The sequence below is a fragment of the Calidris pugnax genome, unplaced genomic scaffold (genome assembly GCF_001431845.1).
Source record: "Calidris pugnax isolate Ruff unplaced genomic scaffold, ASM143184v1 scaffold54, whole genome shotgun sequence".
NCBI classification, from domain to species: domain Eukaryota; kingdom Metazoa; phylum Chordata; class Aves; order Charadriiformes; family Scolopacidae; genus Calidris; species Calidris pugnax.
In genome coordinates, this window is record NW_015090864.1 from 5,875,986 (window position 1) to 5,893,934 (window position 17,949).

Below are 17,949 nucleotides of genomic sequence, written 5' to 3' on the forward strand. Positions count from 1 at the left end.
ACCACAACCACACTGGGAAGCATGTTCCTAGGTCTGTTTGTCACCACCAGTTCTCGATCCTCATGTCCTCCTTACAAATCACTGCAGAATAAAAGCAAATCCATAACACCTAAATGAAGCTTAGAAAGGTTGCAGGTCTCTTGAACTCATGCAAGTGATGGGAAAAAAGTACTTAGAGCCAAAAGCTGGTGTTTAACAATTTATTCCACAGGTCAGTGAGTGGGAAGGAGGGTGATGCCCGGTCTCAGCAGGTCATCCTTGGTAGGATGAAAGCTCAGCTAGAAGTAGTTGATGACTCTTCTGATGGACTGGACATTGGCGCTGCGCGCTTGCCATGCATTGAAGTTGCTGAACTCACCCCGCTCCACCACGTACATACGGCCTCGGTAGTTGGGCTCCTCGTACAGCACCCACCTGAGTAGAAAGGGAGGGTTACTGGGGCTCCAGCAACGTGGTCACACGAGGTGGCCTCATGCCCAGGTTGAGTGGTTGCATTTAGGCACTGCAGTACTGCAGACTATTGCAGCCTGATGGTCCTTCTGCAGTCCTGGTCCCATCCTGCACACACAAGTGTCCCCAGTGGAGTTAACTACTGGGCTTCCCCCCATTTCCAGTGCAGCCTGGCAACTATCCACAGCCAGACTGGACCTCACCTTTAGAAGAAGTTGCTTTGGGTTACACCAGGGATGAAGCCTGAGACTAGGGGCTCCCAGCTTCACATTGCTGTAGGAATGGGTCTCTCTGAGCCTTGCAAGAGCAACAGAAACTATTTGGTATCATTTGGTAGCGCTAAAGAAGGACATGAGTCCCCTCAGCTCCTGGATAAGCCCATTTTAGACTGTAAGAAATGTGCAATGCTTGAAGGATGTTTTAACTCTTTGAACTGACTCATTAGCTGTGATGGGAACCATATCTAATATTTTCTCTCTTTGCTAGTAATTCTCAATTTGATGAGCAATTCTGGTGGTCGAGGGACAAATTTTGCTGCTCTTCTTTCCTTTCATCCCTTCAGGACATGCTGTGCCATGGTCTTAATGTAGCCACGTGTGTCACCTCTTTCCTCTGTTTAAATTTCCCCTGCTTTTTAACCAACCTTTGCCCTTGCTCTGATAGTTTTATAGTCTAGTTTCCACCCCATCATTGCTGAACTGCTCGTCTCCACCTAATTCTTCTCCTCCTAACTTTTTTAAAGGCTTTTATGAGGATCTCTGCTGCTTGTCCCAGCCATTCACTCCACAATGGCAACAGAGCACAGATGCAGCCTTCCAAGTCATTTGGTTTCTGTGGTCTGTCTCTTGCCAGGAATTCAGCTGTGGCATCGGGGTTGGGACCTACTGCACGTGTGGATTTCCAGGGAGAAACTCCTTTAAGTACCGGATGGCTCAAAGACTGCTGGGCCTCCAGGGTCAGACAGCAGCTGGTGAACTCAGATCAGCCTGACCCTGAGCAAGAAGCTGGAGACTTTGGAAAAAAGTTCTTTGTAAAACCAACCACCCACAGGCATTATTAAAAAAAAAAAAAAAAACCAGAGGTTAGGATATTTAGTTGAGCCACCTTATAGATTCTGTGACGTGTTTGGATTTATTTTGTGTTTCTGAGAGGACACCAGGTGGGACTGTGGTGGGTCCCTTCTCCATCTTGTGGAGCACCCTGTGGTGCAGCACCACTGCAGGCTGCTCGGCCAAGGCGTTCAGATCCTGAGCATTTTTTGCAGCCAGTTTGTATCCAAACTGGAATTACGAAGCCGTCCTCAGGCTTTTCCCTTTGAAGCTCACTGTGCAGCACAGGGCAAAGTCTGCCCACTGCTCGTGTGAGTGCAATGGCAGGGTGCCCCAAAACCATGTGCCCCCCCATCACATATTCACTGTCAGAAAGAGTGCTCAGCTCTTCAGCTTAATTAAGAACAATATATAAAATTATCATCCTTCTCTGGATACACCCCAGCCTTGTTCATAAGGCATGCATGCCTTTTTCCCTTTTCTACCCCATCCCTTCATCTTGTCCGCACCTCTCCATATTTTTGGATGATCATGGGCTTCTTTCTCCATCAGTTCCCCATCCCTCACTCAAGTGCTCCTGAAAAGAGCTCCCAATCCTATTTTCAGCACCTTCCAATCACTCCCTCCTGCTGGGAATACCTAGCATTATTGAAAATACTGCATGGTGGTGGGACAGGGATGTTCAAAGGGCATGGGTGGCCCACCACAACATGGTGGTTCTTCCTGCTCTGCTCTGGGGCATCTTTCAACAACTGCTGGACCCTGGGGAATAACGCAGGGGGTAGAGCAGCCCCTCATAGTCCCTGTCTGTCCCTGAACCTCTGCATTTCTCTCCATACAATTAATGTGTCATGGAGGGGATGGGACAGGCCCTGGGGTAGATGGAAGCAGACTGCGTGACCTGGTGGGGTGATAAGAACCCACCGTCTCGTCTCTCTGCTTAGGATAAAGCTGCAAAAAAAGAGGAATAAAAGGAAGAACAGGAAGATGGGAGTGAAGTGTGTTGGCAGTGCAAGGTGATGAGTGAAGGCTCGTATGGCTTTCTTAGCTGTTCCTTTATTGCCTAAAATTTACGTTCTCCGAGGCCATCAGCGAGCGAGGAAATCAAGTCAGTCAGGAGCCCAGAAAACAAACAAAAAATCCAGAGGATCCTGTCCTCAAGCCCAGCATGGGAGAGCTGATCCCAGCACAGAGCACGCAGCCCTCAAACGCCTCGGTGCTGTGTTTCATTAGTGCATAAACCCAGAGGACAAGGGAATAAAACTCACATGGAAGCAGCGCGAGCCCCGTGAGCCAAAACTGGCTGCTTGTACTGAAAAAACTAGCGGGGGGGTTGCTGCAGCTTCAGCCTGGACCAAGCGGGATGCTTTCAGCAGGGCTTGAGGTCACTCATCCTCCACGAGCAGCGCCATGAGCAGATATCACCTCTGCCCAGAAAGAGGTAATGTTTATTGAGCAGCAACGTTTGGGGACCTGTTCTGGTTGATATTTCCCAGCCTGACTGCAGAACATCAACCCAACGCTCATAAATGCTTCAGCAGGATAAAGGGTTGGTCTGGTTCCTTCAAGTTACATCACTGTAGCGTAGAAAAGCCCTTTTTTTTTTCAGATATTCTCTCCCAGGCTGTAAAATAAACTCAAGATTTTTGAAGTCGTTATTTCTAAGCAATCCTCTGTGGACCGGCCAAGGCATAAAGGAGGACAGGAAGCTCTCGACCTTCATCTAACACCAGATGATACCATGTGTGATCCTGGAGCTGCCTCTGCTCGTGGGATGGGCGCAGCCGCTCGCCGTGCAAACCCCAACAGCAAACCCCAACAGCAATCCCATTTCCAGCATGGCTTTAACAGCGTTACCATCAGCCTTTCAGCCTGTGGGGGTGTCAGCGGTCGCCAGCCCCAAAAGGGCAGAGGGGAAGGTGCAGGACACCCTCAGTCCCACCATGCCAAAGACAGATGTTTCTCTCTATTCCTTTGGTTCCAGCTGATCCATCATCACTTCCCGCCGGCATGGCCACCCCCACAAGTGCAGGCTGCAGCTTTTTAACAGCACATGACGTCACCCACGGATTTTGAAGGGGAAAGCAAATACTTCAGTATCTGACTGATGTCACGTTGCGGGAATTAAGGGGGAAAATTGCAGAGCAAGACTTCAGCGGGCAGGGAGCTCAGGAGGATCCTGCTTTACTCCTGCTTTCCACACACACAAGGTAGAACAGACCCACTTTCAGGCTGGGGATGTGCTGGAGACAACCTGTGGCTGAAACTCCTCTCATCTTCGGTGACCCCACCTCCTCTGCTCCCCAGATGATGGGTCCTTAGAGGGCTTTGTGAGGTTGAGCCGGGCACCAGTTACACCTGCAGCATCTCCGGAGTCACCTGGGCTTATATGGTCCATCCAAAGGAGAAAAGCGGTGCCATAGGGTCCTTTTCTCCTCCCTGGAATCACCTCTCCGCGGCAGCATCTCCTCCTTTCCTCCCTCCTCCTGCAGTCTGGGGCTCTCTGCACCATCCTGCCTTTTAATGGCCTTTACAGACCCTTCCACACACTTGCAACAACCATCTTCTGTGGGCCTGGACGGAATGCTACAAAACTCAGTGAGTTTCTGCACTATGCTCCTCCCAGTATTTTATTTTTTTCTATTTTTTTATCACTACTCAAAGCCTTTGGGAGGCCATGCAATGTTAACATAAACAGTCCAGGCTCCCATGCAAGGGAAAGCAAGCTCTGTGCCCCTTATATATTTTGTAGGGGAGGGGGGAAAAAATCAATCTAAAAAATTTAAGTGCTTGAAAGTTTCTGGGCAGCTTCCCAAGTTCTCAAGCTCCGGGCTCTGCTACAGGGACACGTGGGGTAAATAATTGTCCCTAAAGCTCTTGCCAGAGCACTCCCAGGCTCTCTCTTGGCTTTACAGGGTTGGTACTTAAATGCCTTTTGCTTCAAATGCTCAACACTAATGGACTCCCTGGTGGGCTCCAGCCATTTCTTCCTATCAGGAGCTGGTAGCTCTGCTCCTTAGTTTTGATGAAACCCCACTGCCTGATCATAAGCCAGCTTTTTTGGAAGTGGAGAGGTCTTGGTTGAATCAGAGAGGGTCTTGCAGGACACTCGCTGTCAGGATGTCTCGAGCTTGGATAGCGACAACCTTTTCCTTATTCTAGGGCAAAATTGCCGTTGAACAGAAGGGTCCAACACCCCGTGGCGGGTGCAGGTGAGATGCATAATGTCCAGTCCAGGACAGGAAGACAAGAGCCTTTCTGTGCTCCGTCCTCTGCAGGGGCTCCCCTCGCTCCAGCCACCCTCTGCCCAGCTGTAGGAGGATGTTATGGCATTCCCCAGCTCCCAGCACGCTTGCAGTGAAAGAGGAGACAGCAAGATAACAACCCATCTCAAACAGGTGGACTCAGTCCTCAAAAAAGGACTGACAGTGTCAAGAAAATGCAAATTGCCACCCAACAGCAAGAAAAAGGCAAAGCTGCCATCCTGCCAAGGCTTCGGGAGCATCTGCAGGGGCAGGAGGACAGGTCTGAGCATCAGCAACGCATCCACAAAGCGGGTTCAGGAGGCACCAAGGGTGACCAGAAACCCCCATCAGCGTGTCTGTGCCCCTGTCTTTCAGAGGCAGGATTTAATTTTGAGGTGAGATGCTGCTGCCTCATTTTTGCTGTCCAAGGAGGAGGTCCCTGGTGTTGCAGCAAGCCTTGGTGAAGCCACTCGCAAAGCAAAAACCCCGACCTGTGTCACCTGGAGCCATCCATCCACCCTCCCTCAAAGCCTCTACGTGGATTTTAAAAAGGTGTTTGGAATCACGCATGGAAATGTTTAAAAGAAAGAAACAAAGAATGGAGAAAAGCTGGGTTTAGTTTTCTTGTTTCATCCACCTCAAAAAAGGCGTCTCAGAGCTCTCATAGCTTGTGCTGCCACCCTCCAAAAATCATGCCCCTTTGAAGCATCTCTCAATGGGCAGGCACCAAAATTTACCTATGAACCATAGGCTTAACTCACATTTCCAGGCTTTCTCCAAGTCCCCCCAGCATCAACAGGTTTTTCCATGACGGGGGGAGTCTCTGCAGCCTCCTGTCTCCCTGCAGTGTGGGGTACGAGGGCCGTGGGGCAGGGACACGTTACTTACGCGCCGTCGCCGTAGACTTTGAGGGCGTTGATGCAGGTCTTGTCCCAGCCTTGTCCCTGCAGGAAGGAGCAATCTTCTGTCAGCTCCAGGCTGGGACCTCTAAAATGGCTCCCCTCAAATATTTCAATCCTGTAATGCTCGCCGTGCTGGGGACAAAGGGATTTGAGTCAACCAAAATTAAAAAAAATAAATGCAGCAAATTATTTCCTTGGCTTTTAGAAGACAGAGAGGAAGATGAAAGGGTGGTTTGGAAGGGGAATGTGAATGCCAGGCCAAGAACCACCGGTGCCAGCACGCGCAGAGCACACACAAACTCATGCCACCTCCCAGCACACCACCCCACCAGAAAAGGAACCACAAAAACCTTGTCTCTGCACCTTCCTGCAGCTGCCATCCACCTGGAAACGCATCGCTCGTGGGGTGTGTTGGGCTCAGGCACACGAACGCATCGCTCGTGGGGTGTATTGGGCTCAGGCACACATAGCCCTTTGTCCACCTACAGGTCCCCCCCACCAGCCCAAACACAGCATCATCTACAGCCCCGGCTCTCCAGGCACTCAGACAGCAAAAAAAGAGATATATCCAGAGAGTACAAAGATGTTAGACCATTTCATAGAATCCTCTAGGTTGGAAGGGACCTTCAAGATCATCTAGTCCAACCATCAACCTAACTCTGACAAAAAAAACCATCACTAAACCATGTCCCCCCCATTTCCCTAAAGCAATCTATATTCCCTCCAGTTCCATGCGTAGCTGCGGGTCCTGATGGGAGCTGTTGTGCCTTTCTTTAAGGAAAAAAATGGAGAGAAAAGAAAAAGAAACCTTCCCAGCGTCGCCTTTGCTGCATGAGCCCTTGAGGGTGACACGATAGAAATTCCTCCGGGGAGATTTCTGCAGCCTGCGGCGTAGGCGTGTGGGAGAGCGTGAGCGGAAAGGATATTTTTAAGCCAAATTCAAGGAATACCTAAATGCATTTTTTCAAATAAACCACGTCAAGGCACAAAAAGGCCGGGCTGTGATGCCAAACCCCACAGCAGGCGGCCGCCGAGCGGAGACGGAGCCTGAGCAAACATTCCTCCGGGAATCTGGGCTGCAGAAATGCCTCGAAAGACTCGCTGGCATCTCACAGGGAGAACCGTGGGCCAGGGAAGGAGGAGCACCTCCTCACACCGCCCGGGCTCCGGGGCTTTGGGCAGAGCATCCCTCCACGTACGGACCACGGAGGTGCTTTGGGAAGGACGTTGCAGACCTGAAACAAACCCATCCCCCTGCCAAAAAGCAGCTCCGGGGCCAACGAGAAACCCCACCAGCTGCAACTGGGCTCATCGTTACCTCAGGGGTCATGAGTGATGATAGGAGAGTCTAAATGGAAAAGATCTAACCCAGATTAATTTTTCTTTGCTACTTTTTAATATTTCTGATTAAACTTTCATCTGAGTGGTGCTTTTAAAAACTTCATAAAGGGAGGGCTATCTAGTATGGGGGAAAAAAATGGGTTTGGTTTAAGATTGCTGGGTTTTGGTGGGGTTTTTTTTAGAATTTGGCTAAAATTTGCTAGGAGCAGCCCACCTGCCCCACGGGGCTGGTTCGGAAAGCCCTGGGGCTGCCCCTGGGCTCCTGTGGCTTAAACTTGCCTGGGGCAACAACCCTCCTTCCTAATTCCCCCATGAGTATTTCATAGCAACTCATGTTAAAAAGCAAAACCACATGATTCCAGCAGAACCTTGCCACCTTGTCTGGAAAACCACAGAAAAATCTCAATGGGATGTACTTTTTTTAAAAAGCAGAGATTTTTATGACACTTATTGATGGAGCTCCTACTACCAGAAGAAACAAAGCCCAATGGCAACTCCATCCACAGAATCACAGAATCTTCTAGGTTGGAAGGGACCTTAAAGATCATCTTGTCCAACCATCAACCTAACTGACAAAAATAGACACCCACACAACAAACAAGGAGCATCATCACTAAACCATACCTCCCAGCACTACATCAACCCGTCTTTTGAACACCTCCAGGGATGGTGCCTCAACCACCTCCCTGGGCAGCCCATTCCAATGGCTGAGAACCCTTTCCGGAGCCTGAGCAAACATTCCTCCGGGAATCTGGGCTGCAGAAATGCCTCGAAAGACTCGCTGGCATCTCACAGGGAGAACCGTGGGCCAGGGAAGGAGGAGCACCTCCTCACACCGCCCGGGCTCCGGGGCTTTGGGCAGAGCATCCCTCCACGTACGGACCACGGAGGTGCTTTGGGAAGGACGTTGCAGACCTGAAACAAACCCATCCCCCTGCCAAAAAGCAGCTCCGGGGCCAACGAGAAACCCCACCAGCTGCAACTGGGCTCATCGTTACCCCAGGGGTCATGAGTGATGATAGGAGAGTCTAAATGGAAAGATCTAACCCAGATTAATTTTTCTTTGCTACTTTTTAATCTTTCCGATTAAACTTTCATCTGGGTGGTGCTTTTAAAAGCTTCATAAAGGGAGGGCTATCTAGTATGGGGGAAAAAAAATGAGTTTAGCTTAAGATTGCTGGGTTTTGGTTTGGGTTTTTTTTAGAATTTGGCTAAAATTTGCTAGGAGCAGCCCACCTGCCCCACGGGGCTGGTTTGGAAAGCCCTGGGGCTGCCTCTGGGCTCCTGTGGCTTAAACTTGCCTCGGGCAACAACCCTCCTTCTAATTTCCCCATGAGTATTTCATAGCAACTCACGTTAAAAAGCAAAACCACATGATTCCAGCAGAACCTTGCCACCTCGTCTGGAAAACCACGGGAAAATCTCAATGGGATGTACTTTTTTTAAAAAGCATAGATTTTTATGACACTTATTGATGGAGCTCCTACGACCAGGAGAAACAAAGCCCAATGGCAACTCCATCCACAGAATCACAGAATCACAGAATCTTCTAGGTTGGAAGGGACCTTAAAGATCATCTTGTCCAACCATCAACCTAACTGACAAAAATAGACACCCACACAACAAACAAGGAGCATCATCACTAAACCATACCTCCCAGCACTACATCAACCCGTCTTTTGAACACCTCCAGGGATGGTGCCTCAACCACCTCCCTGGGCAGCCCATTCCAATGGCTGAGAACCCTTTCAGTGAAAGAATTTTTCCTAATATCCAGCCTGAACCTCCCCTGGCGTAACTTGAGGCCATTTCCTCTTGTCCTGTCGCCTGTGACTTGGGAGAAGAGACCGACCCCCACCTCTCTATACCCTCCTTTCAGGGAGTTGTAGAGAGCAATAAGGTCTCCCCTCAGCCTCCTCTTCTTCAGGCTGAATAACCCCAGCTCCCTCAGCCTCTCCTCATAAGACTTATTCTCCAGACCCCTCACCATCTTTGTCGCCCTTCTCTGGACCCGCTCCAGCACCTCAATGTCTTTTTTACGGTAGGGGGCCCAAAACTGGATACCAGCAGCATCCACTCACCATCCCGACGGGCCGGCAGGAGCCCAGGTGGTCACTGCGGCCGTTCCAGCGGTAGAAGTTGGGGTACTCGCCGTGTTCCAGGACGTACTGCTGCCCTCGGAAGTCGGGGTGATCGAAGCAGACCCAAGCCCCGCTCTGGACGCAGATGGAGTTGACCCGGTTGAGGAAACCTCGGTCCTGGAAGCTGCTGCAGCTGCCACAGACCTCCAGCTTCCTGCCCGTGAAGCATTTGCCTTCGTAAAACGTGATCTGGGAGAAGGGAGGAGAACGAGCCCGTGGTGAGGAGCAGGGACACGGCCAGACCCCTCTTTGGAGCAGATGGGAATCTCTCGCAGATGCTTCATTTTAGGATGGTTTGTGTTGGGTGGGTGGTTGGTTGTTTTTTTTTTGAGCTACTTTCCAGCATGAGGAGCACGGCATCGCTGGTGTTTTTTTTCTTAAGAACCATATTTGTTTTTCTGGGAACGCAGCGCATCCCGCATTTACGACGCTTCCCGCCGCCTGGTGCTTGCTCACATGTATTTCCAGCAGGAATTTTTAAACAGGAAACTCCACTCCTTCTCCCTCTCCCTCCCCGTCCCTTGCTACCACCTTTACTCCTGGTATCACCACTCAGGTCGCATCCTCCGGGACATCATTATCCCGATCTACTCCCTCAACCCGGAGGATGCTCGGGCTCCATGGCTGAAATGGAAGCGGTTGGGATTTTTACTTACTTTTCCTGAGTACTGAGACATTTTCTGCTGGCTGCTCCCCGAGCCCGAAAGCAGGAGCCAAATCAAAAACAGCGAGGGGCAGCGCGATGGACACCCCGCTTTATAGGGGCTGGGGGGGGGGGGGGACGGGGCCGGCCCGGCCAGGGCTTTTTAACAAAGCAGCTGGAATGGGGGGGCTTTGCCCTTTCCTGCTTCGTAGGCAGAACCACCGGTAACGGGGCCTGCTGAGTCCGGGGTTTTGATTTTGGGCAGATGATCTGACAAAAGATTTGCTTGGCAGGGCTTTGGTCGATTAGCCCTGCACATTGACTGCTCCGTTTTTGAAGGACTCCTCTTTTTTCCCCTTTATTTTTTTTCCCTTTATTTTTTTTTCTTTTTTTTTTCCCCCCTTTTCCCCTTCCCCCCCCTCTTTTTTTCCCCCTTTTTTCCCTTTTTACAGCCTTTTTTTTTCCCCCTTTTTAATCCTCTTTTTTTTTTTTGATCAGACAAGAAGCAAATCAGGGAACAGCAGCCTCCCTAAGCACAGCACACAGTTGCTCCGTATTTCATTCCCTTCTTTTTACTCTTTTTTCCCCAGCCTCTCGCCAATTGCAGTGTGGCAGCCAAAAGCGACTGTCCTTGAAGCTTTTTACAGCCTTTTTTTTTCCCCCTTTTTAATCCTCTTTTTTTTTTTTGATCAGACAAGAAGCAAATCAGGGAACAGCAGCCTCCCTAAGCACAGCACACAGTTGCTCCGTATTTCATTCCCTTCTTTTTACTCTTTTTTCCCCAGCCTCTCGCCAATTGCAGTGTGGCAGCCAAAAGCGACTGTCCTTGAAGACTCCTCACCAACAGCACATTGTGCTCCATCCCTCAAAGCACCGGTTTCTCCTTCAATCTTCAAACCTCTTTCAATGGCATCTCTGGAAGCCAAGGACCTAATCCTCTCCGAAGTGCAAAGGTTGGGCTCGCATCGGTGTCATTCACGAGCATCATTTTTATGAATGGTTTGATCTTTCAGCATCGAAGCACCAGGACACAGACGTTAAGTCAGGATTGGAGGGATTTTTAAGCCGTACCATTGACCATAAAGTAGTATTTCCCACACAGCTGCAATTATGGCTTCAGAGTCTGGCATCTCAAACGCCAGTGCAAGGAAAAGCTGCTTCACATTCCCCTCTTCTGTGTTAGAAGAGCATCCAGAGGCTTTAACTGTCCTGTTCTCAGGACAAACAGCAAAGGCCCAGCCAATAAACCCTGGCAATTTATAATTAACAAACCAGATTAGGAAGAGGCAAAGGCAAATGCAGGGAGGTGGCCAATGGCCCAGTGCGCAGACACGTCGCAGGGCACCACGTTCAACTGAGATTTGGCTTTTATCCTATTTAATAGCTCTGGAAGAAACCTCACACCCAGCTCCTACTCATCAAATCCTCCTCTTCGTCACCTGCGGACCGTCAGCCACACGCTTTGGATCCAAACCCTAAGAACTCATTTCTTGGCAGGTCGCTCCCATCCCCACGTGTGCCAGCAGCCTCCCCGGGCAGCCCCGCTCCGCCGCCTCCGCTCCCCGCTGCCTCTCAAGATTAAAGGCTGTTTGGGAAGACAGGATGTCGTTATTAAGGCTTAAATGCACGCCACCCTTTCAATTAAGATGTAAAAGTTAATAAGCGCGTGTGCGCACACACGTAGGCCGGGCTGGGAGACATCGCCTTGACTGGGATGCGCTGGAGAAGGAAGGAGGGAGGTGGCCCAACCCAAACCCTCATTGACATCTTGGTGTTATTCTCTAGGTGCTAAATTAGTCACCAGGTGGTGTCAGAAAAGTAACAGCGCATGGAGAAGTCCCACTTGGAAGAGCAGTAGCAGGAGCGGGGGGCATTAACAGCATCCCCAAAACCAGTCCTTCCCCATGGCCTTGCACTTGGTGCCCTGGGAGGGAAGGAGGAGACGTGTCCCTCTTCTGAGTCATGGCTGGGAGCACCAAGTTGAGGAGGTGGCATCGTTGTTGGTGTTGGGACCCAACACTCCCAACCACTGGGGATAATAGTCCACGAGCTCCATGAGCTGTTTGGTGTCTGGAGTGGAAGATCAACAGCATCCACAACAAACTGGCCCTAAAGTACCCAGTGAAGCAGATATCACGGGAGGAGATTTTTATGGAACCCCAAAAGCCTGGTTTCCTGCAGCTCTGCCTCAAGAGAGGATTTACCTGTTTCTCCAAAGGTGTGAGCTTTAATGAAATCTACAGGAACCTGAAGTATCTGAGACTTGTGCTTGGCTGTTAGATTTGTTAGAAGTCATCCAGCAGGTTCAAAAGCTGTGTTAGGAGAGATGGAAAGAGACTGTGAGAGCTGTATGCTCATTTCTTCAAGAAACCATGTCAGAGATATGAAAAAGGGCCCATCTCTAGAAAAAAAAGGAAGGTGATGGGGAAAAAAAGAATACTGAAGAACTACAAACCTTAATTCCTGGAAAAAAAAAACACTTTCATTTCTTGCAAAGGATGGAATGGCTGCCCATGGAGGAGATAAAAGAAAAGCCTGTGGCTACTGTCAACCTTTCAGGCACATGATGCTGGGGCAAACCTCAGAGCAGGATTGCCTCCCACCGTGGTGCCCCAGAGTAACGGGCTCTTGGGCAGCCCTCCTGCTCTGTGGCTCTTTAAAGGATGAAGCGTTGGAGACATCAACTTACAAGTTTGAGTGTTTGGCTTTAACAGAGAAAACCCAAAAGTCTGAGATTTTTTTTTTTTTGCACGTCTTGGTTTAAAGGGAGTGAGAAATCAGGTTGATGTCCACTTGGCCAGTTCCAGGCTGTGCTGGGTGCCACAGGGCCGAGGAGCCAGGCAGTTGGAGCCATTTTGCTTGAGGTCCTGGCCAGAACCAGAGGTGAGAGAACCAAAGACCTCAGCCATGCAAGATGACCAAGGTTGATTTCTGGTCCATTACAACCCTATGGTTCCATCCCCAACAAAACCAGGTTGGGAAGGACCCAACACTTCAGGACACTGCTGGTGCCTACACCAATCACAGAGATAGACCCAGCCATGCTAGAAACCAGAACTCACGCATCCAGGCCCAAAACACCCTGCCTGGACAAACGTGGTGGCTCCATCCTGCTCTCCTCCCCCATCCCACCTACATGCAGGATCCAGGCACGTCTCTTGCCTTCTTACAAAACAATTTCCATTAGATACCAAGGGGTTCAAGCCAGGTTATGTCAGTATAAATAAGGCCAGACTGGATGGCCTTCAAAACACAGCCATGAGATGCCACCACTGCTTATCACAGGGTGTTGCACAGGATTTAGGGGGGTGATTTTCCATGTAGCTCAGCAGACACTGGCCATCGCACGTATCCAGCACAGTAATTGGCCTCCAATAATCTGCAGAGGTGGGTGGTGCTGGCAGAAGGAAGCTGCTGAACTACTCAAGCTACGGGAGGAAGACGTCAAACTTGCTCCTTCTCTGACGCAGATCTCCTCAAGAGAGCGGGGCGTGACTCCTGGAGGTGAATCTTTGGGAGTGACTTCACTAACGCCAACAGGAATGGTTCTTAGCAGAGGCTGAGCAGGATCCACATTCTGCTCGGAGGGACCTGCTGCGGCCACCACAACCTGCGTATAATAATTAAGTGAGCAACAGCCAAGGAGTTGCACCGTATCCTCTGGAAGGGCCACGCTCCAGCTTCTGGAGGAGCTTCTGGTATTTGCAAAGCACCTTAAGAGCCAGCAGAAGGAAACATCTGTCTCTCAGGGCTTTGAAAAGGCCATCTTGCTTTAAAAAGCCCACAAATTTCTTCACGTATCATGTAGGAGACACTTCTAGCTGGTTAGCTATGGGACAGCCATGGGGCTACTAGCTCCTTCCCATGGAGAACTTTTCAGCTCACTGCTGAAAAGGATGAGCACATCTTGTGGGGCACTTCAGAGAGTGAGAAACCATTCTTAACAATCAGTGGAAAGTTTCTATCACACCAGTTGCCAAGGCACTAATTTCTGCTGGTGATTAACCCATTCCCAGTGCCTGGGTACACCCTGTGCTGTCTCCAGGAAGGCTGGTGACACTAACTGCAGGAGATCTCTGCAAACCATTCAAGCAGGGAAAGGGTCTTCCAACCCACACCTTCACTGGCAGAATGCATCGCCTGTTGCTGAAAACGGGAATCAGCTGCAAGGGGATGGATGGGCTTGGGCTCAACACATTGTCTTCATCTCAGATGCACCAAGTCTACACAACATCACTACCGAGGGTGGCCATCCCACGCCCTGACCCACCACACAACACCTTGCATGGCCCCACGTGGAGTACAGACTCCAAAAACACCTCCCTGTGCCTGAGCAAACCCTGTCATAGAATGACGGGTCAGACCTGGCCAGGTTCCTGCCAGGAAAAAGAGCTCCTCACCTTGGAGTTGGGACCTGCTGGTCGCTTCTAGCCAAATATTCATTTGCAGCATTGCAGAGATGGATATTGACAAAAATCTCCAAAAGCCTGTTTTCAGTAATGTTGTCCAGGGATCAGTATTAGTGTGGTTCCTCACACAGCATCTGACAGATGGGGCTTGCATTTCTCATTTTGGAAAAACATCGGAAAGCCCAGGGTTTGGGGGGAAATCCTTTCATTTTTCATCTTATTTCAGATAGGAAAGGTTCCAGTAGAGAAACCTAAGAACGCCTAAGAAGAAGTTGGATGCTGAGGACACCTCTCAGACCCAGCTCAGCCACGTTTCTGCCCTGCCTGTAAGGAGTTGAAGGCATCTGTGCAAAGGTTCTCACTCCCCCGCCCCAGCTGTCAAAGGGGAGTAATTTTGACCTTATTAGATGAGGCTGTGAAGATTAGTCAGTATTAGCGAAACGCTCTGTAGATGAGCAGTACTGATTACAGAGGGACTAATTAGAACCTGTTGATTTCTCCTTCTCGAGAGGCTCCAGCAACAGCAGCGCTAATTAGCGGGATAAGCCCAGCACGCTCCGGTGCATCCCACCGCCCCACGGCAGCAGGGACATCTGCACCAGCAGCAGCACAAGGTCTGTACCAACAAAGATGTAGGATTGTATGTTTCTTTTAAAGATGGTGAAAACACCAAATACGCACCACGGTGTAGGCTCCCTGGCTTGTTTTGGGCTGATGCCCCTCTTGCACTTTCCAAGGGAACTGCTGGGAGGTGGGACGGACCCAGCTGGGTGCTTTCCTCTGCCAGAACCAAGGGCAACTGCAAGAGCTGTCCTTGAGCCCCTCCAGGGTGCAAGTCTGGGTGTAGAAACTTCTCTGTTGAAATAGGCCAGAAAATGGGAAGGCCCAAGTCTTCACCAACCGCCTCCAACGCTGTGAGAGCTTCTTCAGCCAAGTCCAATTTCAGCCCACGCTTCTCTGCCCTTGGTTGATGAACACCACATGGCTGCCCAGTTTGGACACTACCATACAGCTACTGCAGACACAGGGAGCAGTAAAAACACTTTTCCAGCTTTTTTTTTTTTTTTCTTTCCTTCTCCGGTGTGCCTTCCCCATCCCTTTGCAGAAGCTGAGAAGAAACATTAGGCAGAAGACTCCACGGACCCAGAGCAGGCTGCCTCCAAGGCTTCCCCGTTGTGGAGCTCTTCAGCCAGGGATGAACTTTGCTACGCCCAGAAACAAGAAGAAAGAGAAGGATCACCCATCCACTTTCTGCTGGGGGTCCATCCCCTGTTTGGGAGCTGCACCTGCCCCACCATCTCTCCTGGTCCTCAGCGCTTCCCTGCCCAGCAGGTGGTAGAGGAGCTCAGTCTCCAGCTCAGGATACCAAGAAGTTTCTCAGTATTCACACAGCAAAGCCCGGAGTGGGACAGGAGGCACGAGGCAGGAGCCACTTCCAGAAGAGCACATTTTAAATCCACCCAAGTCAACGGGAGTTTCACTTGAGTTGTGGTGGTCAAATATCGCTCGTTTCCTCAACAGGAAAAGGATCTTCACACTTTCACTCTGCCAACCATCATCCCTCAAGAATAAGGCTGAGCCCCATTAAGTTCATATCAAACTTTTTCTAGCCTGGGCCAGAGAACTTACTTCCTTTGTGACTTACCTTTTAAATCCGTGCACCATCTACCACAACCCTCCAGAAGCCCCCGAGGGATCAGGGCACCCGCCAGACAAGGCTGTATAAATTCATCAATTCCAGGCAAAGCAGCAGCTTGGCATTTCTTGCTTCTGTACGTAACACAGGGCTTCCGAGACTGCCCACCATTTTAGGGCTCTCGTGGTGAAGAACCTAACTCTTAGCTCAGTGTAAGGGAGCCCGAGGCTGCCCCAGCCTCCACCTGCTGGGAGGTGCCATCCCCAGAAGCCAACTGAAGTCTCTGGACGGCAAAGGACGCATCGTTCAGTGACCATGCTTGACTACACGTCTCATTATAACCACAAGACTATCACACATGGCTGCTCTTTAGATCTTACAAGCAGAGAAAGGCTTGGAGGAGTGGAATAATTTGCATTTCTTAACTGTATGAGCCAGTGACAGGAGAAAGGAAACAGCACACGGTGAGGAATTCAATGCTTCAGCTACTACAGAAAATGCAGCACACGCCTCCCAGCACTGGGCACATCAAGGCTTAGAATTTGGCTTTGCAAATCACCCAGAGAACCCACACTTGCCTTTCAGCCACCCCCCGAAAAGCCTCCCCCCAGGAAGGCTGGGCTTTGACCATCCCAAGATTATCCAGTTGCCCATTTCCTCATCCATGCCCTGTAAAGCCTCGGCAGCTGGCACATGGAAGCACCAATGCAGCAGCTACTCCAGGCTTTACACCGATCACCAATATGTGAGGCCACTATTTTAAAAAAAAAAAAAAAAAAAAAATTAAGTGTGGTCTTTGAGGTTTCTGGTATTCCACAACTTCTACCTTTTGCATTGACCACAGGACACTGTGTCCAGGATGCGATGCCGAAGGCTCTGGCCACGCAACATCATCTACCACCTCACGATGAGGCAGTGAAGGTCACCACCAAACAGGTGGGTACTGCCCCAACTCCCACAGATCATTTTCTGAATCATCAGCAACTTCATTGTCAGCCAAACCACCCTCGTTCCAGGGCTGCAGGTTCTTGTGAAGGAATCCTACTGCCCAGCCCCACATCAGGCTGGTTCCCTGCACTGGTTTCCTAGAAGGAACACTCCGACTGCGCTGAGCTTCAGGGATCTACCCTGTAGGACAATCATCCAGCTACGGAAGCTGCATTTGGCACAAGGAATGAAAATTCAAGTAGCAGAAATGAGCTTTCAGAAGCTTTGAGAAATATCCTAAATGGAGGAAAAGAAGCAACTTGTTTTTGCCAAGGCGGCAGTTAATCTCATGGTGACCAAAGGAAATAGTTTTTCTACACACATTGTTAATTGAGGGGCTTAGACAATCTTCTATAGAATATGGGGAAACCACTGCGTAAGAAATGCAGAGACAAGACATGCTCAATTTCTAGCTTTTTATCACAGCCCAAAACACAAGAGCTAATTCTGGTTGCAAAAACACTGCAAGTTTCCCTTCCATTTTACTCCTGCCAGAAATTAAGTTTTCGAATGGACACAAAAATGCATGAGAAACATTTCATTTAATTAACTGTTCCCCAAATGGGCCTTGTTTTGTTTTTGTCGTTGTTTTGGGTTTTGCTTTTAAATACAAAGTAGGTCAACCGCACATTTTTTTTTAAAATATATAGCTGAAGTAGTTTGTTTCCAGACTCAAGAGATTAAGGCTCCTTAAGCCTTTAGGCCAAAAGCCAAGTAAAAATTTGGTAGTGGTGTGGGGAAGGTGCCCAGAGCCGCGCTGGGCCCTTGTGAAGGGCCAGGTGCCAGGAGACCACTCACCTCCACCAGCGCCGTCCGGATGCAAAACCACAGACCCGCACGAGAAACAATCCACAGCAATTTGTTCAGGACGTGCAATTTATTTTTAAGTGACATTTGTGTTTTCTTAGCAAGTCTGAGCTTGTGACCTGGATAAATCCACTCCGTCCCGACAGCGTTCCTAGTTAAGGAGCCCCAGGTGAACAGTCCGTAGCGCTGGCCCCTGGCGTGGGACAGCTCTGCTCTGCCCTTGAGGTGTCACTTGTGCCTTCTTCTTCCCAGGAGCTGGCACGAGGCACAGCTGAGCTACTCCGAGTTCTCCTATCCAAATCAGTTCAGCTCACTCACAAACAACTTCCCAAGCAACAG

The 17,949-nt window shown here is 49.9% G+C and overlaps 1 protein-coding gene across 1 annotated transcript; it reads right to left on the reverse strand.

Moving 5' to 3' along the window:
* Positions 1 to 211: 211 nt before the first annotated feature.
* CRYGN (crystallin gamma N) lies at positions 212 to 17,824 on the reverse strand. The gene is made up of 4 exons (XM_014945079.1): positions 17,602 to 17,824; positions 9,069 to 9,317; positions 5,633 to 5,778; positions 212 to 414 (listed from the first exon to the last, which is right to left on the reverse strand). Exons 1-4 carry the CDS (start codon positions 17,695 to 17,697, stop codon positions 279 to 281), a joined length of 627 nt encoding a protein of 208 aa, XP_014800565.1. The 5' UTR covers positions 17,698 to 17,824; the 3' UTR covers positions 212 to 278.
* Positions 17,825 to 17,949: the final 125 nt, after the last annotated feature.

Excerpts from the sequence above, each read along its gene's own strand:
- CRYGN (XM_014945079.1), bottom strand. The coding sequence starts at position 17,697 with ATGTCACTTAAAAATAAATTGCACGTCCTGAACAAATTGCTGTGGATT. Across the intron at positions 5,779-9,068 it reads CCTGCCGGCCCGTCGGGATG|CACGGCGAGCATTACAGGAT; the intron begins GTGAGTGGATGC and ends CTTTGTCCCCAG. Across the intron at positions 415-5,632 it reads AAAGTCTACGGCGACGGCGC|GTGGGTGCTGTACGAGGAGC; the intron begins GTAAGTAACGTG and ends CTTTCTACTCAG.